Below are 24911 nucleotides of genomic sequence, written 5' to 3' on the forward strand. Positions count from 1 at the left end.
TTCGGATCGAACTCAGGGACCCATGGTTGGTACATTGGTCCAGCTGGTCCTTGTCCAAAGTTAAATGGTGGGAACGGTGTCGGTACTGTAAAAGGTGGATGGAATGGCTGTGGTTGGTATCCTCGCCATCCTCTTTATCTCGGGTAGGCTTGGCTCTGTCGCCTCTGGTAGCCTCTCTGCCGTTGGTTACTGCGAGTGCTTGAGCCAGATGAATCACTATTGGTGCCATCACTGTTGTTGACATTACTCCTGTTGCCTGAGTTGTAATCATCCCTAGTATAGGGGTATGCAGTCTGGGGAGTGAAGCGGTCCTTATCTTTACCCAGTTTCTTAAACTTGCTTTGTTTTAGCGTGGCTTCAAAATCAGCCATTTGCTGGTTTAGTTCTTCTAGCCTTCTTTTGAGTTCTGCAGGTTTTATATACGTTTTTAATTGTACCTCAATTTTTTGTATATCCAGTTTAAGTTCTTGTGTAATTCTAGTGGCAGTTTTTACTATGAGTACCAACCAATCTCGTGTACAGTGCCACGAGATTAGTGACCATTCCTTCTTGAAAATGTTATCATTTTGAAAAATGAAGGGTTCATTTTTGACCAGAAGGCCCTGTGGTGCTATCTTATTCCTGAGGTACTCGGTCATCAGTAAGCCATGCAGTGCTGCCCTTATCTGTGACTTTCTCAGGTTGCTTAGTTCATCCCAGTCGACAACACTGGGTCCTGGATCTGTGCTGCTCAGTCCTTCGAATGGGTTGAGTGCTGCCAGGATTGCGTCAACATCTTCCTCGCCAAATGTGAGACCGTGTTCCGACTCCATAGTGCTGTGATTGAGCGCGTGTTTCGTGTGTATGATGTGTTGGTAATATGTGTCTTTCAAGGGATAGGGGAGCTCCCGCAGCTGTGCGCTGCCTGTATACCAATTTAAACAAAGAAAGGAGAGAGAGATTATTCCCTAGAAATGGATTCGTTCTCCCTGAGTTACGTTTATGAACAAGAGGAATCCATTAAGTAATGGGTCAACGATGTCCCTACTGTGGTTAGGAACATGTTAGGTGTTTTTGGGTACCCCTCACACACCAACAGGCCCCTTGGTGTCATGCTTCATCATCGGGGTCATCGTATCCCTCTACGGGATACGGCGTGCTGCGACCAACGATTACGTGGGAGCACTTCTTGACTATGTGTGGTGTATGTGAGGGATTTATTATGTGAGTGCTGTGGTGGGGTTCTAGAATAGTGAGTGGAGTTTAAAAAGCACCTGACTCGTAGGGTAGCAAAAAGACTTTAATTGGCCCCCGGGTTGGTACTAGTAAAAAGGTACGTGAGGAGGTAATGGCGTAGTTAATGTGCGCCACCTCCTATGTGTGTGTCGTCAACATGTTTCGATGTAAAAACATCTTCTTCAGGACTGGGGTGGACAAATGGCTGATTTTGAAGCCACGCTAAAACAAAGCAAGTTTAAGAAACTGGGTAAAGATAAAGACCGCTTCACTCCCGAGACTGCATACCCCTATAGTAGGGATGATTACAACTCAGGCAACAGGAGTAATGACAACAACAGTGATGGCACCAATAGTGATTCACCTGGCTCAAGCACTCGCAGTAACCAACGGCAGAGAGGCTACCAGAGACGACAGGGCCAAACCTACCCGAGACAAAGAGGATGGCGAGGATACCAACCACAGCCATTCCATACACCTTTTACAGTACCGACACCGTTCCCACCATTTAACTTTGGACAAGGACCAGCTGGACCAATGTACCAACCATGGGTCCCTGAGTTCGATCCGAACTTTTACAATAACCAGCCTTTTTTAGGCTCCCGCAGAGGAACCAACAGAGGGCGGAACAGAAAAGGCAACACAGTGATGTGGCAAGACCCCAATCAAGGGGACCCCAGGGTGAACACGAGAAGCATGATGGGGGCCCTACAGAGCAACCCATCAACCAGCTCCAGGGGGACCTAGTGGTCAACATCACACCATGGGAACTAACAACAACCCAGAGGGATGTATTGAACAAAGGCCTAAGTTTTGTACCAACCAACAAGTAGGACACCTTCAAACTTAAAAAAGAGATGCAAGAATTTCTGAGAAAAGTTAAATTACAGATTTTCTTTAAGGACAAGGAGAATGTCCCAGAGACAGACACAGTATAGAGACCCAAGTCTACCTTCACACCGCCTGATACCCTACTACCCATAGAGGTTCTGACCTTCGAAAAAGCGGTAATGAACGACCTCATGAAATTAAACCCAACGGAGCGCCCAGTTTTTCACAACACAAGTAAGGAGGAACAAGTGGCGATTCGAGAATTAACTAGCAATCAGAATATCACCATAAAACCCGCCGATAAGGGCGGAGCCACTGTCATACAGACGACAACAGCATACAACCAGGAATGTCTGAGGCTTTTGTCAGATAGACAAAACTACACGGTATTGGCGGATGACCCGACCGAATCCCTGCGAATAACTATTGGAAGGATGGTAGAGGAGGCTGTGGCACATAATTGGCTCTCTAAAAAAGAGTCCGAGTTCCTGATGCAAAAGAACCCTCGTACGCCTTACTTTTACTGTATCCCAAAGATCCATCAAAATCTGGACAATCCACCAGGGAGACCCATTGTCTCAGGGATTGGCTCGATTCTTGAGCCTCTCTCAAACTTTTCGGACGCTTTCCTGCGACCCCTCATCCAGGCCACATATACATACCTGAGGGTTTCTATATCAGTTCTGCAAATGATAAAAGATCTCACATTTGACCCAGAGAACCAACTACTGCTCAGCCTAGATGTGGAGAGCTTGTATACAAGCCTCCTCCATGACGCGACCTTGGCTATAATAGAAGAAGTTTTGTACAGTACAAACTGGCGATACCAAACCCCTAGGGGAGTAGTAATGGAGTGTATTGCTCTAGCTCTGACCAAAAACTTCTTCGAATTTAATGAAACAATCTATTTACAGAGCCATGGCACAAGCATGGGGAGCACATTCGCCCCGAGTCTGGCCGGGTTGTATGTACACCACATGGAAACCAACAAAATTCTTAACCTTCGCAACCCCTACAGAGAACACATACTCACGTGGAAACGATACATTGACGACATCTTTGTGATCTGGCAAGGTAACCACGAAACAGTGACCCTTTTCATGGAATGGCTCAATACCCAAGACCGGTTCCTGAAATTCACACATTCAGTCTCCAATGAACAACTGGTCTTTCTAGACCTCAACATCTATCATCAAAATGGAGGACTAGAATCTACGACACATTTCAAACCGACGGCTAGGAACTGTCTACTCAGATACGACAGTTTCCACCCACGCCACCTCAGGATGAACCTACCGTACGGACAATTTCTCCGACTGAGGCGAAACTGTACCCAAATGGACAACTACAAGTCTCAGGCCCAAGATTTAAAAACCAAACTACAAGCCAGGAAGTACCCAGAGAGAGTAATCGATACTGCCATGAAAAGAGCTAGGAATAACAATAGAGACGCTCTTCTGGAAGACAGAATTGAACCAACTGCCAAACAAACCAGACCAATATGCGTCACTACATACAACACTCATTCTAATGAAGTGTCAAAGATAGTGAACAGGCATTGCCGCATTTTAAATTGCGGGAATATGGAGATTGAAAAACTTATGTTTTCGCATAGACGCGGCAGAAACCTAAAGACATACTAGTACATACACGCCCAAAGCTATAACCCCAACGACAATCGTCAGTACAAGGAATCCAGGGACATTATCCCTGTGGTAACTGTGCCAGCTGCCACTTGACTAGGAAAAGCAAACAACTAACCTTCGCCAATGGCACAAAATGGGACCAACGAAGAATGACAAATTGCAACAGCAAGAATGTTGTCTATATGATTGTATGCCCCTGTCACTTGGAATACATTGGCATGACCAACAGAGCAGTTAAAACAAGGCTCAATGAGCATAAGAGCAATATACGGTGCAAAAAAAGTACTACCAAGATGGCAGCTCACTTCCTGGAGATGGGACATTGTGTCAATGACATCTACTGGACTGTGATTGAACAATTACCCACAGAAAAACGTCTCTTTGAAAAAGAACAGTGTTGGGTTTTCCGCTTAGGCACCCATATATCAGGACTAAATGACGATATTCCTTGGGGCCAACTACAAACATAGAATTGCTTTGAGGATCGAGAACATCCCGGTGCAGCAATGCTATTGTGAGATACTAAATGTGTAAAACCAAGATTCTGAGTGTCCAGTTTACAAAAATCCTCACTATCTTTGCAATTTCCTTAAACCTAATGCCAGTACTGCTATGTTCATTGCTAAAAACAACGATCAGATATTTTCATAATATGATCAAAAACAAGCGAGAACCCGTGTTTCACAGAGTAGTATGTAAAAAGTAGCGAGCAATTGTTGCTTAGTATCTGCATTTTAAGTGTAATCCCCTGAAATGTGTTAAGTTCACAAAATCCTCACTATGTTAATTGTAATTTTTATGAGACCTTAGGCCAGCACTGCCATATTCATCACCGAAAGCAGCAAACTATAATTGCATAGCAATAGCAATTTTATTAGGAGCCCCTCAAGAAATGTGTCTTGGCATCCACTTTTTCCCTATTGACCAAAAATTAACTTTATATAGGAGGACTAATGCAGACCCGAACCCGCGTCTCAGAAGTCTAAGTATAGTGGTGTTGCGTCTGTGGGCATGCGCGCTACACAGCAGAACCGTTCAGCGTGACGCGCATGCGCAAACGAACACAACTAACTACAAACGCATGCGCCGTCAGAAACGAGACGCTGCGAACTAACCTAATTACCGGCGAACCAAATATGGGCCGCCCCGGTCACTAGCCTCACCAATAATCCAATTAAGGGCCCAGAGCGGGAATATATAAAGGCCCTTTGTAAACGCACTTCCACAATCAGCAGAGCCGGCGTGAGGGATTCTCCTCATAGACCCGTGAGTAATACCACCAAGAAAATTGTAATTTCTAACAACCCGTAAGCAATATGTAAGTACCAGAAAACAAGTAGTGGTATTTGTGTATTTCTCTCACAGGCAGCAAGGAAGCCCGGGTAACCCCTACGTTAGAAACGGTCTCTTGGAGTAACAAACCCCTAACTAAACAGTAGGTTTTTTCCCACTATGAGCTTCACGGAAATCTCCTTATTAATCACAAACTGAGTAAATAACAGAGGGTTTTGTCTAGAAACCAGACATTAGAGCGTGTGTTTTTTGTTACATGGTTGTTTGTCTTGTATGTGTCCTTTTTGATTTTTGACTTTCTGAAAAAAAAAATTCACCATAGGCACGTTTATCCTGTGTAGAATGGCACTGACGTGTCCTGACGTTTTTCTTTTAAAAACCGCACATTTTTTGCATGACCTGATCCACAGGTGAACCAACCCATGGTCTTTTTAAGGAAGGGATCACCTGAAAAAAATGTTTTGTCCTTTTCCTCCGCAGGTCTGCTAAGTAGCGGTTGCTCAGTAGGTACATTGATATACCTCCACTTGTTAATATCACTTTTTAGAAATATACAACAGAGTTGATTAGAAAAACGTGAGTAAGGTGGGGATTTGTCCACCCCAGTCCTGAAGAAGATGTTTTTACATCGAAACATGTTGACGACACACACATAGGAGGTGGCGCACATTAACTACGCCATTACCTCCTCACGTACCTTTTTACTAGTACAAACCCGGGGGCCAATTAAAGTCTTTTTGCTACCCTACGAGTCAGGTGCTGTTTAAACTCCACTCACTATTCTAGAACCCCACCACAGCACTCACATAATAAATCCCTCAAATACACCACACATAGTCAAGAAGTGCTCCCACGTAATCGTTGGTCGCAGCACGCCGTATCCCGTAGAGGGATACGATGACCCCGATGATGAAGCATGACTCCAAGGGGTCTGTTGGTGTGTGAGGGGTACCCAAAAACACCTAACGTGTTCCCAACCACAGTAGGGACATCGTTGACCCATTACTTAATGGATTCCTCTATCTTAAAGCACCTCTGTTGATACTGTGGTAACTACAGCAATGTGCAACAAGCTCGCCGGCAACAACAAGCAACAAGCTCTACACTGGCTCGTTTTAGTGAGACACTTCTCCTCTAAAGCCATCGGTATAGCCTCACTCATTTTTATTACAAAGGAGAAGTGGCACAGTGGCTGCTTCTTCTTACAAAAGACATAGAGATAATAAAAGGGTGGACCATCTCTATGGGTGTGGACCAAACCATTTGTCTTCTCTTCAACGTGGAGACATCACATTTTACCATCATAGCAGAAACAATAAAACGTTGCGTAATTTAGAAGGCCCTAAAAGACATGGCAGCGTTGCTTGATATGGTCACTGCTTTTTAAAATAGTAAAGCGGCCTTATATCAGTCTGGCATATATACAGACATGTTGGGGAAATTTGCTACAGCTAGGTACAATGCAGCACAGCAACCAAGATTTCTGTATTGCGTTCCTTGAAAAGGAGAGAGTAGAACAGTGCCATATGTACTAAGATAGGGCGCTCTTTCTCCCTTCTGCGCTGACACACAGTAGGCTGCCTTGCACTATAGTGCAACCTCCTCTTTCAAAAAACAAGTCAAAGATCTACTCTTGAATAACCAGCTGGAACAATCCTCCCGAAGTCAATATAACTAATCTTTTTATGCCTAGAGAAATCAAGGGTATCTCCTTTGTTTGAGACACTTGTGGGATGCACCTTATGTTCTCGCTACATGTTGTCCTCTTTTTTGTTTTCGCTCTTATTGTACTGGGTTGATTTCTCTACAAATGTTTAGGATGTTTACTTGCTTAGTGACTAACCGTACCCTCTCTGCTCTGATGTACTGCTCTCTGATACCCGTTTCTGGTCATGTTCGCACTTTATAAAACTTTTCAAATAAATAAATAGTGCTAGGGCATGAGTGTGATGCCAGCATAGGTTTCGTACTGGAAGAGTAGCCTTCCTATACAAAATGCTATACTCAAAGATAGCTTCGTTATTTTTCAAGTTGGTATGTGTGCTGCAGAATACACCACACATGCAAAATTGGAAAAGTTTAGGGAAAATAAAACTTTTCTCCAATAATATGCATGCCTCGAGAAGGCATAGTGTTTTTACGTATATCCCTGTCTATTAATTTTAGCAGATAGTGATTTGTGCCAAAACCCATAGATGTTTGTATGAGAACGTCCATAAATTATGCCCTAGTTCAAAGTAGCATTTATCAATACGCTGTGTTACTTTAAAGCTATTTTTAGCACAAAACTAAATTTGCACTGATAAGTAAATGTCCCTGCAACACTTTCGGCTGGTTTTTGTCACTTCTGTGGTTCAAAGCTAGCCCAAATTATAACTAAATCGGTTCTATGGATTTTGTCCCCAGTATTTTCCCAGCAATAAAAATATCCAGCCGGGCATATCCCATACACATACTTAATCCAGAACCTGACTGGAGAAAAGATCTCCACAACGCTTTATTGTTCCTGACTTTGCAACCCTCGCCCAGAGATAATTTATTTTGACATTTTAATGTAGCAGGACTGCGCATGACGATGCAAGAAGTATTCCTTCTCTCTAATGTTAGTTAAAAAAGGCACTACTCTGTTCAGTAGTGAAGATACAGTGTACGCCCGCACAATCATTCCCCTAGTATGGCGCTGTGGTTTATTAACGACTCCCTAGCTTCGCTGGGTATCCATGCTGTGGGATTCTCCTGGTGGCCACCAGCCCGCCAGTTGGATATTGCCTAGCACTGTGCACCATAGCTGCACACCGGGTGGAGTTTTTGTGCCTCTCCACTCTGCAGCTATGCAGACCAATCGTTGATAGACACAATGCGACTGATGTCCATATTGGGCAAAGACAACCACTGGTCAGTGTGATTACATCCCTCTGCACCATCTCTGTTTTTAAAGGCATAGACTGAATTGTTACAACTGCACCATGTAGGAGTTGCTTATTTTATGCTACACCAAATGGGAGAAGTAGAGATTTTGTCAAGATAGTCTGATATAGTGAGGGAGACAGCTGTGACTGTTCCAACGTTCACGAATACTAGAAAGTTTAAATTTACTATCAACGTTATGGTACAGAACATGAAACAGGATACTAATAATCATTGGTACAGACCATAAAACAGCATACTAATAATCATTACTAATGCAAATTACAATATCTTTGCCTCTTCGCCATAATTTTACTGATAAAACTATTTTTTTGAAAAAAAGGTAAATTAGTGTTTGTTGAATAAAGAAAATTGGTGAAACGTGACTATTTTCCCTTTAAGGAAAATAATTAGACCAAGACATGTTTAAACAATCGTAGACCAAATTTAGTAAAAACTGGCCACAAAAAACGGTCACAAATTGCAGAATTTCTTGGACCTCTAAATTTAAGTACTGACCCATCTACTAATAGGTTGGTTCATATAATATTGAATCGTAGTGAGTCCTAAGCAGATCTGCCTCATGAGTAGGTCGCAAATTGCAACTCACTGTAGTTGGCAGCCATCCTAGGCATGGGGAGCTGCAATGGTCAGCAGACCACCATGCCCGTGATTTCTTTAAATGCAACCCGGTTTACCCAGCCCGGTAAGAAAGCTCTGTTAGTTATACGCCTACTATGTCGATCCATATGCGACCAGACATTTACAGAACGAAATCTTGATCAGGTCAGGTCTTCCCCGCAACTTGTCATGGTTGTTTCAATGAATACCCTTGAGCTGGGCAATCATACTGTTTAAGCTCAGATGCAATTCATTTAGTGGCAGTATAAAAGGGTACATGTATTCTATTTTCTGCCTAAATAAATCTCAAATCATAATGAGACCCAACATCTTGATAGGATTTCCAAATGCACCAATACATTTCTTTCCTAAGTTTGTACCTGCGTTTGCATGCTCGAGGCCTTGCATCAATGTCTCACTGAAATCCAATATTGGGTATAAATGCACCGTGTTTGTGCTCTGGAAAGGTGACAACCCTAAAATGTGCATCGTCTGCCGACTGCGTCAGCCGCGCGCGCGCCATGAATAAAGAGTCAGGTGGCTGTTATCCTGATCCGACATGACAAATTGGTCCTCCCAGAGTGACTGCAGAGTAATCAGACTGTGACAAATGGTTTACTTACAGCAATTTGTTTTCATTTTACTGAAAATTTCCGCAGTCCTAACAATGGGACGTCTATGGGGAGGACTGCGTTGGGCAATGGAAGCGGGGGCGAAATTGCCCCCCCCCCCTTTTAATGAAATTCTAGTATCGTGTACAGAAAATATTATTAAATGCCGCGGCGAACGTGGCGGAGAGCGGCCTTCGCTTTACTCTGCCTGCGTCTCCTGCCTGATGACCTTTCCCAGTTAATAAAATGAGAAAAAAAGCAGCTGGAAATATATTCATAGGTCGGTCATTTAAGCAGGGCCGCCATTTGCAGTGGTTAACCACCGCCTGCTCTCCCTGTGTGGAAGGTGCACGTGCCTCGTTGAATTGTGCCAGGTTTGTTGGAACGTTACTCCGTTTCCTTCACTAGCCTGCATGCATAAATCACAGTTCTGGGTGGGTGATGAATGTATCCTGGCTCCTGTGTCTCCAGAACAAAGGGGACAGAGGCGGGCTTGGAACAGAGAATTACCTCACAGACCAGTGGTACGGTACATGCTGGGGTTCGGAATCCTGACCATTACGAGTTGGGCGCTGTGAGGGGTCCCCTTAGAAATGAGGAATTACCATGGGGCTATGGAGTTGCGAGTCTATTCTCCAGGTAATTGCTGGTTCTGAACCGGAGTTTTACCCCGAGATGTCGGAAGTTAAGAGAACTGTGGTGTTTCTACAGATCTCATAATTCCAATAGGGCCACTCACTGCAATTACTGCCCACTCGAAATGAGGGCACTAGTCTGACACTGTAAGGAAAAAGAGAGAAGTGTAGATGGTGTCCTCGTCATAGGGAGCATTGACTTTCATTCCCTACAAAAGTCAGATCTCTGTTCCTGAAAAAACTGTGGAAAGTAAAAAAAAAAGTGCAAAATGCTAACATGGAAAAAACAAAACATAATATTTAATAAACCCAACATGTGTGATATGCCATCAGAATACTTTCCTTTTCTGGATGAGACAAAAAACATATCGCCTTCCTTATGGTGAAAATCCATCCAGTATGGAGTTCCATACCCACCTTTTCTATATAGTTCTGGAACCTCTTGGCAACTGTAATATCCATATAATGTACCGCAAGGGGTACTTTAGCCTTGCATCACAGTATATAAACATATACATTCCTTGGTATTCTATCGTGCCACGGCAGACATGGCGGGCACTTTAGCAAGGCAAGGTAAGGAGTGAGCCTTATAGCAAGACCTAAAGAGGCCCTTAATTACTGAAAAAGGTCAGAATATTGCATTTTTTTCTGTGAATGAAGAGTGCTCTATTAGAAATTGACAATGTATTTATATCGCGCTTACGACCCCAGACAAGGCATTGAAGTGTTTTTTGCGGCAAGTAACACTCCACTTGTGAACCCAAGATTAGTAATTCAAAGTTTTGTTTTGTTTTACTTTTACACAATAGTTGTGTTAGGATCGTGCTCTTGATTTCTTGTGCGCTTAGTAGAGTTTGGGTAGGGATAAAATGAAATGAGTGGATTTGAAAAGGGGAAGTAGTGGTTTGTTTTGAAAGTAAACCTTGCGTTTTCTTGTTAGGTGGGCGGCATGGTTTAAAAGGAGGGATGAAAGATTGAGAAAGATGTTTGGGAGTTCAAAGTAGACAGAGGGTATATATATATATTACCTACTGGCGGTTGCCAGTAGGTATATATAGTTAGGACCTAGTTACCATAGGAAATTCCAAACATTCTATTGGGAATAACTTTGGCGCCGATTGAGGGATCTGTTTGTAATTTTCCTTAAATTTGCCTCGCTCCGCTCCGCTCCTTCCCCGTAAGTTTCGGGGGGGATTCATCAAGCGGGGGCCGAGAAAAAAGGGGGGTCCCAAAACGTGTTTTCCCCATGTTAATTTTCATAGGGACATACTGACACGGCTACAGCTCGAACGGCTGAATGGAATTACACCAGATTTGGCAAAGTGGTAGGGACTGGTATGCAGCAGTGCCTTTTGTATGTTTGGTGTAAATCCCTCCAGTAGTTTTTGAGAAAATTGAATTTGAAATTTTTAAAATGGCATTTTCTATGGGACCTTTAGACACGGCTACAGCCCGAACGGCTGAACGGAATTACACCAAACTTGGCAAAATGGTAGGGACAGGTATGCAGTAGTGCTTTTTCTATATTTGGTGAAAATCCCTCCAGTAGTTGTTGAGAAAATTGAATTTGAGCAAATTATATATCTATATGCGCTCAACATTCTATTGGGAATAACTTTGGCGTTGATTGAGGAATCTGCGTGTAATTTTCCAGAATTTTGGCCAGCTCCGCTCCGCTCCTGCCCTGAAAGTTTCGGGGGGATTCATCAAGCGGGGGCCGAAAGGGGGGTCCCAAAATGTGTTTTTCCCATGTTAATTTCCATAGGGACCTTTAGACACGGCTACAGCCTGAACGGCTTAACGGAATTACACCAAACTTGGCAAAATGGTAGGGACAGGTATGCAGTAGTGCCTTTTCTATATTTGGTGAAAATCCCTCCAGTAGTTATTGAGAAAATTGAATTTGAGCAAATTATATATCTGTATGCGCTCACCGATCGCGTACGGTACGGTACGCGTACCGTACGCGTACGTGCGCGTACCCTTACGTGCGCAGGCGAGTTTCTGATTGGCTGGCAGTCGACTGTCAACATTCTAAACTGTCCAAACAAGGAAGTGTTGGCTACCATCTTGTTTTTCAGGAGAACTGAGGCACAAGAGAGCCCAAAACAAGAGTGGAAAACACGAAAAGGGGGCAGGGTAGAGACCCCCCATCAGTGATGTCATTAGTGATGTCATTTGAGATGTCATCAGTGATGTCATCAGTGATGTCACTGACCATGTCATGAATGATGTAATATGTGACATCATCAGCAGTGGATTGCGGGTGCGCAAAATATAGTTAGTACAACTAAATATATAGGAGCAATTTCAATGGTTTTTAAATGCTAATTCCTAACTATATAAGGCCTGAAACCTATGGTTTTTTAAGTGAATTTGCAAGGTTTTTAAAATGCTAATTCCTAACTATATAAGGCCTGAAACCTATGGTTTTTTAAGTGAATGTGTATATATATATATATATATATATATATATATATATATATATATATATCGTATCGAAAGAACACCACTCCCGTTACAGAAGGTGAGAGGCCACAACAGGGGTCAGCAGGGAAAGCTTTAATTCATCACAGCGTAAGCATGATGCATTTCGGCGTCTGTAGCCTTCGTCGGATGCCGCTGTATTGCTGCTAGTGTATCCGCCCACGCCTTGAGTATATATTTATTAATTTAAAGAACCATCTCTACTTCAGAACTTTAGGCAAAAGCTTGTTGTCCCTACATGACAACCATACTTACAACTCAAGAATGTACCACAGCAGTATGCTCAGACACGATAAACTATACTTATCATGATTTGGGAAATAGCTGTTGTCATAAAAGTACACATAATTGTAATCTGAGCTATGCCTCCTGATATAAGCAGTTACATTTATATTAGGAAAATTAAATATTAGATCACAGGATACATGTGTATATCAAATCATGTAAAATTTTTTGCTTCTATGTACATATACGTTACAATATAGAGGGTTAAGCCTCCTACTAATAACTACAATATGTGCCACGTGTATATTATGTATATATGAGTTGACTGGATACTGCTGTGGTACATTCTTGAGTTGTAAGTATGGTTGTCATGTGGGGACAACCAGCTTTTGCCTAAAGTTCTGAAGTAGAGATGGTTCTTTGTGGATCCTATGTTTCCAGGAATGGAAGGCCATAGTTTGGTTGCTTCAGTTTTGCCTGGAGCAATTAAATTGTTGCACTGTTCCTCACTGCAAACCCTGTTTATACACAGGTCCACTTTTAAGAAGGGCACTCACTTTAAGCACACACAAATAACCAAATACAAAGATTATCGAAAGACAGGAACCATGACTTGGATTTTTGAGAATTTAATCACAACCCTTAGCACAGTACTGTATTCCTCATCTGGTGAAAAGGTGCCCGTTTTTCTATCATTTTCTTATCTTTTTTTCTTCTGCCCCAGTTGACATGTCGGTGCTACACCCCAAAGCAAATAACCCCAATTTTGTCAGAAGAGGATCTAGAGGCGACACAACGAGAGAAGGATAACCTGCAGTATGAAATAGAGACATTGGTAAGTGCCCTTCCTTTGTAGGATAGTTCAGCAGGTTAATGCATATGTTATAGAGATCTGTGTGCTTGTGTCCCTAGTCATTAGTGCAGGGCAGTCTTTTGGTCTTCACTTTTAAGCATGTCGGTCACTGACTGAATGTTCTTCCCTCAGTTCACCACATTTGGGATGCTTTTTTCATAGTTCGACTTCTTTTCACTGCCACACGTTGTTGTGATGGGATGTATGACATTACAACGCATGCTTTTACCACGCATGCTGTTACAATGCAGTTTTTACAACGCAAACCTTTACAACGCATAGCGCTTTGGGGGGCTGGATAGTGAATAGTTTAATTTACTATTCCAACTCCAGTCCCCATGGACACTAGGGAAGGTGTTGGGTAGTAAATTAAATCTATTCCCTATCCTAGAGCGCCCCCCAGCGCAATGCGTTGTAATGGTTTTCGTTGTAAAACCTGCGTTGTAAAAGCACTGCGTTGTAAAAGTTTTGTTGTAAAGGATGTTTCCCTTGTGATGTGGCCTTGCAGTATACGTGGCGGTCAGCGCAGGATAATGGCAGCATGTTGAATTTCATTTTGTCATTTGACTCTGCTTCAGGCCCTGTGATGCATTGTTAAGTCGCCTGATGAGAAGACAGAACCTGTTCTCCCTCTGCTGCGTGCTTGTGTCTATGACCACATGCTCTGGCCTTGACTACCATACTTAAAATACCTGTTAGGAAGCTCCAACATGGCCCTCCCATTTGCTGTCATTGGACTCGTTGTTTCTAGCAATGCAGAGTACTGTACAAGCATGGATTTCAAAGGTTACCTTCTCCACGTGCTGCACACACAACATTGTTAATTCCAAGCACTACTCCATTGCAACATAGGAGACCTTAAGTTGTTTCCTTAATCTAAGTGGACATGGTGAATGTGCGCTGCAAGGACTGCCTGAGCATTGACCAAAGGGAGGATAAGACACTGTAGTTCAACTATCAACTGCTCCATGTAACTCAAGTGTGATCTTAGTGTCCTTTTTGACGTTGTGTGTTTGGAATTGTTAGGTCTCGCTGAGCCAGCGCATGCGCTGCCCTGTAAGACTTTTAGTGTGTGGCTCCAGAAAATGCTACCACACGCTTTTGCATGTGGCAGCCAAGAGCTTGCGGTTACGCGCACAAGCGCGCGCGCCTCGCTCCGCCTCTCCAATGCTTGCTGTGCCTCTCCTTCTTCCTCTTTTCATAAGGCTGTAACACAACGAGGCTCGTGAATACTTCTGAGGGGGCAGGGGGCAACATGTGTGAGCATGGTTGCACCCTTGAGTGAACCCGTTGGTAAGGAAATCCACTGTTTATCATCAGAAGGCACGTTGTATCTGCATTCCAGAACTCCCATACCGCCTGCCGCCTGTGAGGTTGTGTCCCCAGGGTTTCTTTTCAAAATGGTGTCCCAGGAGGGCAGAAAGAGCAAAGCTATTCAGATAAGGCTTGACTTGCTTTTGTGGACGATCGGGGACGGGCAGAGAAGAAAAAGGACTCTGTCTCTCCTTCACTGCCCAGAGAAGACACGGACAATGTCCTCTTCTTTTTTGTGCTGGCAGCTGACCCCCTCTTCCTATTATTCCATCTCTTTCTGCCTTGCTCCTCACTTACTGAAAACCATGACTTGAAGAAACGGTTCACAACCTCTCTTTCCTTCTTTCATTTAGTTGCTTCCCTGTGAAATGGATCCAAAAAAGAAAAACGCTTTTGCGGGAAATGCACTTTTTCTGAAATTTTTCTATTCCAAAGTGCAGCCTCAGGATGGAGAGAAATAAAAGGTTTTAAATATGAAAAATAAATACATAACTAAATAAAGCAAGACAGAGTGGTTGCAAAGTGGCCAGATTGGTTTTATTCACATCCAAACACATCAGCCTCACTTAACAGACTTTGCAGTGAAGCGCTACTTTTGTTTTCTTGTCTTTCTTTGAACAGAATTGTTGTCCCCAGGTGGGCAAGTGCACCATTCCTCGATGTACAGCAATACCTGGTTGATGAGTGGATTGGAAAACAAAATGTGTACCTCTGTGTTTATGGATGTGGTCTTTTTAAACCATACTGGTTACGTTTATTAAGGATATAAGCAATGGACATTGAAAAGGTTCCCTTCAGGGCCCTGTAGTCATTTTCTTAACTTTTCAGGTAAAACCACTTACTAATTTCTGAATAGTGAGTGAGAGATCGTTAAGGTAACCATGTTGTTTCTGTTTACATTTCACATGCTTTACTTAATCTTGGACTCCCTATGAGTGTTTGCTTTTACTTTTTTTTAGGCAGCATATTACTCTTATCAAATGCATAATTCAAATTAAGTCGCATCCTGGTGTTTATAGCAGGCACAATTAGGATGTAGCTGAATGCAGTGCAAGTTTTTCTCATTGGGCAGTATGGTGTTCAGTGGGAGAGAGGATGTGGCACTATGGCCAGAGCTGTCGAATTAGGAACGGGGGAGCCAGGTTCAGCCTTCATGACCAGTCCCCCAGACCACTCTACTGAGGGAGCACATTCCCATGCTAGACCTTAGAAAGCCCCACTAGACCTTAGAAGCCCAGGTGGACCTTTGCAGCGGCAAGTGTGGGATGCCATCCGGGAAGTTCTGGATTTAGGTGGAAAGGCCATATTAGTTATGCTGGATTTGTCGGCGGCCTTTGACACCGTTCCCCATGACGGTCTCCTTTTAAGACTCTGGGAGATCGGATTGCGTGGAATGGTGTTGAAGTGGTTCGAGTCATTCTTGGCTAGTCGCCGGCAAATGATCTGGGCGCCACCTTTCTCCGCGGACATGCCGCCATTGGAGGTGGGGGTGCCTCAGGGCTCTATCTTGAGCCCCACCCTTTTTAATATCTATATGGCCCCCCTGGCGGCAGTGGTTGGTGCCCAGATCGTATCCTACGCTGATGACACCCAGCTCCTTTTCACCTGCACTAAGGGCTCCGACTTTGATGGTATGCGGATCAGGGCCGTTTTGAGAGCGGTCTTTGACTGGTTTAAACAGCACAGTCTGAAATGCAATTCCGATAAATCGGAATTGCTTTTCTTTGGCTGCCCGCCTGATCCGAGATGGAAGGCCTGGTGGCCTCCTGACATGCACCCTCCGGCAGATGCCTCTTCCAAGGCGAAGAATCTTGGCTTCCAGATTGATGATGGCCTTTCCTTTGGGCCTCAGATTCGCGAGCTCACAGGGAAATGCTTTGGCATTTTAAAAATGCTAAGGAAATTCCTTCCGATTTTGTCCCTGGAGCACAGAGAGACCACTGTACAGGCTTTGATAGGATCCCGCCTAGATTATGCTAATGTGCTCTATCTGGGATTGCCAAAATTTCTTCTTGCGCGCCTTCAGCTAGTGCAGAGCTCCGCTGCAAGGGCCATTTTTGGCCTTCATCGAAGAGCGAGTGCACCGGAGCTGCTTAAAAGGCTTCACTGCTCCCTGTTGCAAGACGGATTACCTTTAAGGCACTGACTCTCGCCTTTAAGGCGCTTCATCTTGCAGGGGCCAGATACATCAGAAGGCGTCTTGCCTTTTATCTGCCCTCTAGAACTTTGAGATCAGCTTCTTTGGCCATGGCTTCTGTTCCTCCCATTAGACGGGCTAGAATTGGAGGTCGCTCCTTCCGATACTTGGCACCACGGTGTTGGAACTCCCTGCCCGTCTCTCTTAGGAAAATCAGTAATTTACTGGTTTTCAGGAAGGAACTGAAGACATGGCTTTTTACCTAGTAGTTTATTTTTCTGTTGATCTGCATCTGCCCTGGATTTTCTCTCCTTCGGGTCTTTGTCAAAGCGCCGGGACACTCCACGGAGTAGCCGTGCGCTATAAAAGAGCCAAATTAACATAACATAACATAACCTTGAAGGCCTGTCCACCACAATCCATACTGAAGTTCACCTCCAGCCTTGCGGGCAGGCCTACGAAGCAGCACATCCTAGAGCAACAGTGATCCAGTCACTGTGACTCTGTCACTGAGGTCACATGAACCTTGAGCAGGTTAGGGCGGTGCGAACAGTGTGACCGCACTGGGTAGCTATTTCTGGTGGGTATGTAGTGTTTGCAAGTATAATATGCTTTTTAAAAAACTTGCTGCCTCCTTCCTGGCCTCCAGCAACTTTCTGCAACAATAAAAATGTCATTATAACTTTGGTGATTAATGTTCTTCCTAGAGAGAGATCAGAGTTTTGTCTAGTGGAAGGGTTGACTCCTGGAAAGGTGGCACAGAGGGTTAATGTGCCTGCTGCAAAGAACATTTACCGTGCAGATCATAACGTGCACATAATGTTAACTAGGTTAGTAGGTTACTGCTTGTTTCAGAGAGATCCTTTTGTTACTTGCAGTTTATAAGTTAAAATCCTAACATAGAACAGTGAGCTATTAAACTATACTGCCTACTAGTATGGTTTTCTCGTGGCTTCTACACCTTGTAATCCTTTGTCGTATCTAACATTTCCTATACAGTGATTTACACACGTATTAATGATTGTCTCAGTGTAGTGTCCGAGGCGTAGGTGATCTTTGGGGACACCAACAAACATTGTTGCACCGGGCGCCACCAACACTAAAGCCGGCCATGCCATCAAGGCCAGTCTGCCTCACCTATTAGTATCTCCATTGGCCTTGTTTCAGCAGTAGTAGCTGCAACTCACCAAGGATTGGCTATGCAGAATTTGCACACACACCAAACTAAGTTTGCAAACTTCACACTCTCTGCTTCATGCACAAGCACTTTTAACATGTGCTACCTGCTCTGGAGCCACTGGAATTAAGTAGCAATGGGGGACAAAATAATTCTGCAGTGTTGACTAAATTATGCAACAAAAAAAGACTGCAGCATAATGCAATATTTTTTCTTATACTTTATTATTTAGACATTTTTACACTTTAAGTATCTGCAAAGAATCTGCCTCATTAGTATCAGTATAACATACAAATGCAGCAGTGAGAAAGGTGATCAGTCAACCTTTGTAAAGGGCCGTCTACTTTGCAGCAACTCAAGTCATGTTTTTTAGTAACTTTTTATCCGTTTGAGCTACAAATATTATTAGTTAAAACTCCAAGATTATGCAGTGGATGATGTATTATGTGACAAATGTGGCAGAGCCATAATTATATTGAAAACATTTGCAAACTAGGATATTTTGCCATTCATGTTCAAACTGCTCTTGTGGAAGAAGGGAGGAGAAGTGCTAATGACAGAAACTGCATAGCTTGGAGACAAATGGCTTGTGATTCCACTTTTAGGCGTATTTGGGACATTGTGTGATTGGAAAAATATATTCCACTTTGTGAATGTATTTAAATGCCAATAACTCCTATTAAACCTCAAAAAATCAAGTGTATCCATTGGTTGAATTAAATAACACAATAAGCTGTAACTGTTCGTTGAAATGCCAAACATACACTAAAAATTGGCATGTTTGGCATATTCTGGCCACACCTCTGACTCCGCCCACTGATCCAGTCCTTGGGTTATCCCAGGCCCCGGAGTCTCCGCCCACAGGTCCCTTACTTTTTTTCCCCCACTTCGACCACTGGGTACAATCATGGACTTGAAACAGTGCAGCAAGGAGATGTATATCTACTCTGTGTGGTGAGGAATTGTAAACTCCAGAAGTTTAACTCTTCATCACCCTGGGATTACGCTCTCTTGCGCGCATTCCGTCTCTCTTGTTTTCCTCTCTCTCTCTCCCCTTCCTTCACTGCCTCTCTCCCTCACTCTAGTCCTCTCCTCCTTCTCATGTTCTCATCCTTTCTTTGTCTCGCACTTTCTCTCTCCATCTCTGTATCCTCTCCCCATGTCTCTTTTTTGCTCTCTGTGGCATTGTCTGTCTAAAGCACACATACTCGTCTTTCTCCGTTTATCTGTTTCCTCTGCCCACCCTGAAACTCTTGCCTTTTCTTCCATATCAAGTACTGTTTGAACGACGCAAGAAAAATATGATATCTTTATTTAAGGTGTTAAGAATATCATAACATTTACATCCAGAAAGTCAGATAAGAAATATATTTTCCTTTAAGGACAATAAAAAGTTTTATTTAAATCTATATCCCTAGAAAACGTTATAATTTCTAATATTGAAAAGTATTCTCTCCTAATGGAAATTAAATGTTAATGTTTCTGATCAATATTTACAACAAGGGGTGGTGAGGGACAGAGTCTCTGAATTAAGCAGAATACTCTCACCCAGTCAAGAGATCAGGGCTAGATCCAACACCGTTTTTTAGCTCACTGCACCATCCCAGTTTCAGAACCTGGCTGTATGCAAATTAGTCTGTTCCTGTCCCAGTGCATGATGGGAACAGGGCAAACCAAACTACAAAAGCCAATTCTTACACTGGGAAGGAAACAAGCTTCCGGGGACCGGTTTCTGGCATTACAGCCGTCTTCGGCCCGGCTTGCTTGAATCCTGATGGTGCAATGAGCAAGGGACTCATGTCTGAGTATACCCTTCCACGCTTAGGGTGGACAAAAATATTTACAACAAGGGGTGGTGAGGGACAGAGTCTCTGAATTAAGCAGAATACTCTCACCCAGTCAAGAGATCAGGGCTAGATCCAACACCGTTTTTTAGCTCACTGCACCATCCCAGTTTCAGAACCTGGCTGTATGCAAATTAGTCTGTTCCTGTCCCAGTGCATGATGGGAACAGGGCAAACCAAACTACAAAAGCCAATTCTTACACTGGGAAGGAAACAAGCTTCCGGGGACCGGTTTCTGGCATTACAGCCGTCTTCGGCCCGGCTTGCTTGAATCCTGATGGTGCAATGAGCAAGGGACTCATGTCTGAGTATACCCTTCCACGCTTAGGGTGGACAAAAATATTTACAACAAGGGGTGGTGAGGGACAGAGTCTCTGAATTAAGCAGAATACTCTCACCCAGTCAAGAGATCAGGGCTAGATCCAACACCGTTTTTTAGCTCACTGCACCATCCCAGTTTCAGAACCTGGCTTTATGCAAATTAGTCTGTTCCTGTCCCAGTGCATGATGGGAACAGGGCAAACCAAACTACAAAAGCCAATTCTTACACTGGGAAGGAAACAAGCTTCCGGGGACCGGTTTCTGGCATTACAGCCGTCTTCGGCCCGGCTTGCTTGAATCCTGATGGTGCAATGAGCAAGGGACTCATGTCTGAGTATACCCTTCCACGCTTAGGGTGGACAAAAATATTTACAACAAGGGGTGGTGAGGGACAGAGTCTCTGAATTAAGCAGAATACTCTCACCCAGTCAAGAGATCAGGGCTAGATCCAACACCGTTTTTTAGCTCACTGCACCATCCCAGTTTCAGAACCTGGCTGTATGCAAATTAGTCTGTTCCTGTCCCAGTGCATGATGGGAACAGGGCAAACCAAACTACAAAAGCCAATTCTTACACTGGGAAGGAAACAAGCTTCCGGGGACCGGTTTCTGGCATTACAGCCGTCTTCGGCCCGGCTTGCTTGAATCCTGATGGTGCAATGAGCAAGGGACTCATGTCTGAGTATACCCTTCCACGCTTAGGGTGGACAAAAATATTTACAACAAGGGGTGGTGAGGGACAGAGTCTCTGAATTAAGCAGAATACTCTCACCCAGTCAAGAGATCAGGGCTAGATCCAACACCGTTTTTTAGCTCACTGCACCATCCCAGTTTCAGAACCTGGCTGTATGCAAATTAGTCTGTTCCTGTCCCAGTGCATGATGGGAACAGGGCAAACCAAACTACAAAAGCCAATTCTTACACTGGGAAGGAAACAAGCTTCCGGGGACCGGTTTCTGGCATTACAGCCGTCTTCGGCCCGGCTTGCTTGAATCCTGATGGTGCAATGAGCAAGGGACTCATGTCTGAGTATACCCTTCCACGCTTAGGGTGGACAAAAATATTTACAACAAGGGGTGGTGAGGGACAGAGTCTCTGAATTAAGCAGAATACTCTCACCCAGTCAAGAGATCAGGGCTAGATCCAACACCGTTTTTTAGCTCACTGCACCATCCCAGTTTCAGAACCTGGCTGTATGCAAATTAGTCTGTTCCTGTCCCAGTGCATGATGGGAACAGGGCAAACCAAACTACAAAAGCCAATTCTTACACTGGGAAGGAAACAAGCTTCCGGGGACCGGTTTCTGGCATTACAGCCGTCTTCGGCCCGGCTTGCTTGAATCCTGATGGTGCAATGAGCAAGGGACTCATGTCTGAGTATACCCTTCCACGCTTAGGGTGGACAAAAATATTTACAACAAGGGGTGGTGAGGGACAGAGTCTCTGAATTAAGCAGAATACTCTCACCCAGTCAAGAGATCAGGGCTAGATCCAACACCGTTTTTTAGCTCACTGCACCATCCCAGTTTCAGAACCTGGCTTTATGCAAATTAGTCTGTTCCTGTCCCAGTGCATGATGGGAACAGGGCAAACCAAACTACAAAAGCCAATTCTTACACTGGGAAGGAAACAAGCTTCCGGGGACCGGTTTCTGGCATTACAGCCGTCTTCGGCCCGGCTTGCTTGAATCCTGATGGTGCAATGAGCAAGGGACTCATGTCTGAGTATACCCTTCCACGCTTAGGGTGGACAAAAATATTTACAACAAGGGGTGGTGAGGGACAGAGTCTCTGAATTAAGCAGAATACTCTCACCCAGTCAAGAGATCAGGGCTAGATCCAACACCGTTTTTTAGCTCACTGCACCATCCCAGTTTCAGAACCTGGCTGTATGCAAATTAGTCTGTTCCTGTCCCAGTGCATGATGGGAACAGGGCAAACCAAACTACAAAAGCCAATTCTTACACTGGGAAGGAAACAAGCTTCCGGGGACCGGTTTCTGGCATTACAGCCGTCTTCGGCCCGGCTTGCTTGAATCCTGATGGTGCAATGAGCAAGGGACTCATGTCTGAGTATACCCTTCCACGCTTAGGGTGGACAAAAATATTTACAACAAGGGGTGGTGAGGGACAGAGTCTCTGAATTAAGCAGAATACTCTCACCCAGTCAAGAGATCAGGGCTAGATCCAACACCGTTTTTTAGCTCACTGCACCATCCCAGTTTCAGAACCTGGCTGTATGCAAATTAGTCTGTTCCTGTCCCAGTGCATGATGGGAACAGGGCAAACCAAACTACAAAAGCCAATTCTTACACTGGGAAGGAAACAAGCTTCCGGGGACCGGTTTCTGGCATTACAGCCGTCTTCGGCCCGGCTTGCTTGAATCCTGATGGTGCAATGAGCAAGGGACTCATGTCTGAGTATACCCTTCCACGCTTAGGGTGGACAAAAATATTTACAACAAGGGGTGGTGAGGGACAGAGTCTCTGAATTAAGCAGAATACTCTCACCCAGTCAAGAGATCAGGGCTAGATCCAACACCGTTTTTTAGCTCACTGCACCATCCCAGTTTCAGAACCTGGCTGTATGCAAATTAGTCTGTTCCTGTCCCAGTGCATGATGGGAACAGGGCAAACCAAACTACAAAAGCCAATTCTTACACTGGGAAGGAAACAAGCTTCCGGGGACCGGTTTCTGGCATTACAGCCGTCTTCGGCCCGGCTTGCTTGAATCCTGATGGTGCAATGAGCAAGGGACTCATGTCTGAGTATACCCTTCCACGCTTAGGGTGGACAAAAATATTTACAACAAGGGGTGGTGAGGGACAGAGTCTCTGAATTAAGCAGAATACTCTCACCCAGTCAAGAGATCAGGGCTAGATCCAACACCGTTTTTTAGCTCACTGCACCATCCCAGTTTCAGAACCTGGCTGTATGCAAATTAGTCTGTTCCTGTACCAGTGCATGATGGGAACAGGGCAAACCAAACTACAAAAGCCAATTCTTACACTGGGAAGGAAACAAGCTTCCGGGGACCGGTTTCTGGCATTACAGCCGTCTTCGGCCCGGCTTGCTTGAATCCTGATGGTGCAATGAGCAAGGGACTCATGTCTGAGTATACCCTTCCACGCTTAGGGTGGACAAAAATATTTACAACAAGGGGTGGTGAGGGACAGAGTCTCTGAATTAAGCAGAATACTCTCACCCAGTCAAGAGATCAGGGCTAGATCCAACACCGTTTTTTAGCTCACTGCACCATCCCAGTTTCAGAACCTGGCTGTATGCAAATTAGTCTGTTCCTGTCCCAGTGCATGATGGGAACAGGGCAAACCAAACTACAAAAGCCAATTCTTACACTGGGAAGGAAACAAGCTTCCGGGGACCGGTTTCTGGCATTACAGCCGTCTTCGGCCCGGCTTGCTTGAATCCTGATGGTGCAATGAGCAAGGGACTCATGTCTGAGTATACCCTTCCACGCTTAGGGTGGACAAAAATATTTACAACAAGGGGTGGTGAGGGACAGAGTCTCTGAATTAGGCAGAATACTCTCACCCAGTCAAGAGATCAGGGCTAGAACCAACACCGTTTTTTAGCTCACTGCACCATCCCAGTTTCAGAACCTGGCTGTATGCAAATTAGTCTGTTCCTGTCCTAGTGCATGATGGGAACAGGGCAAACCAAACTACAAAAGCCAATTCTTACACTGGGAAGGAAACAAGCTTCCGGGGACCGGTTTCTGGCATTACAGCCGTCTTCGGCCCGGCTTGCTTGAATCCTGATGGTGCAATGAGCAAGGGACTCATGTCTGAGTATACCCTTCCACGCTTAGGGTGGACAAAAATATTTACAACAAGGGGTGGTGAGGGACAGAGTCTCTGAATTAAGCAGAATACTCTCACCCAGTCAAGAGATCAGGGCTAGAACCAACACCGTTTTTTAGCTCACTGCACCATCCCAGTTTCAGAACCTGGCTGTATGCAAATTAGTCTGTTCCTGTCCTAGTGCATGATGGGAACAGGGCAAACCAAACTACAAAAGCCAATTCTTACACTGGGAAGGAAACAAGCTTCCGGGGACCGGTTTCTGGCATTACAGCCGTCTTCGGCCCGGCTTGCTTGAATCCTGATGGTGCAATGAGCAAGGGACTCATGTCTGAGTATACCCTTCCACGCTTAGGGTGGACAAAAATATTTACAACAAGGGGTGGTGAGGGACAGAGTCTCTGAATTAAGCAGAATACTCTCACCCAGTCAAGAGATCAGGGCTAGATCCAACACCGTTTTTTAGCTCACTGCACCATCCCAGTTTCAGAACCTGGCTGTATGCAAATTAGTCTGTTCCTGTCCCAGTGCATGATGGGAACAGGGCAAACCAAACTACAAAAGCCAATTCTTACACTGGGAAGGAAACAAGCTTCCGGGGACCGGTTTCTGGCATTACAGCCGTCTTCGGCCCGGCTTGCTTGAATCCTGATGGTGCAATGAGCAAGGGACTCATGTCTGAGTATACCCTTCCACGCTTAGGGTGGACAAAAATATTTACAACAAGGGGTGGTGAGGGACAGAGTCTCTGAATTAAGCAGAATACTCTCACCCAGTCAAGAGATCAGGGCTAGATCCAACACCGTTTTTTAGCTCACTGCACCATCCCAGTTTCAGAACCTGGCTGTATGCAAATTAGTCTGTTCCTGTCCCAGTGCATGATGGGAACAGGGCAAACCAAACTACAAAAGCCAATTCTTACACTGGGAAGGAAACAAGCTTCCGGGGACCGGTTTCTGGCATTACAGCCGTCTTCGG

The 24911-nt window shown here is 44.5% G+C and overlaps 1 protein-coding gene across 3 annotated transcripts in view; it reads left to right on the forward strand.

Moving 5' to 3' along the window:
• The window catches only part of LOC144824675 (uncharacterized), a 1660589-nt gene that overhangs the window by 1185320 nt on the left and 450358 nt on the right, over positions 1 to 24911 (forward strand). For all 3 annotated transcript variants that reach the window (XM_078683712.1, XM_078683710.1, XM_078683711.1), the window contains exon 11: positions 13196 to 13306. In XM_078683712.1, the coding sequence (XP_078539838.1) occupies positions 13196 to 13306 (111 nt within the window). The remainder of the gene's footprint in view (positions 1 to 13195; positions 13307 to 24911) is intronic.

This window comes from Lissotriton helveticus, chromosome 3_1, assembly GCF_964261635.1.
Source record: "Lissotriton helveticus chromosome 3_1, aLisHel1.1, whole genome shotgun sequence".
NCBI lineage: Eukaryota > Metazoa > Chordata > Amphibia > Caudata > Salamandridae > Lissotriton > Lissotriton helveticus.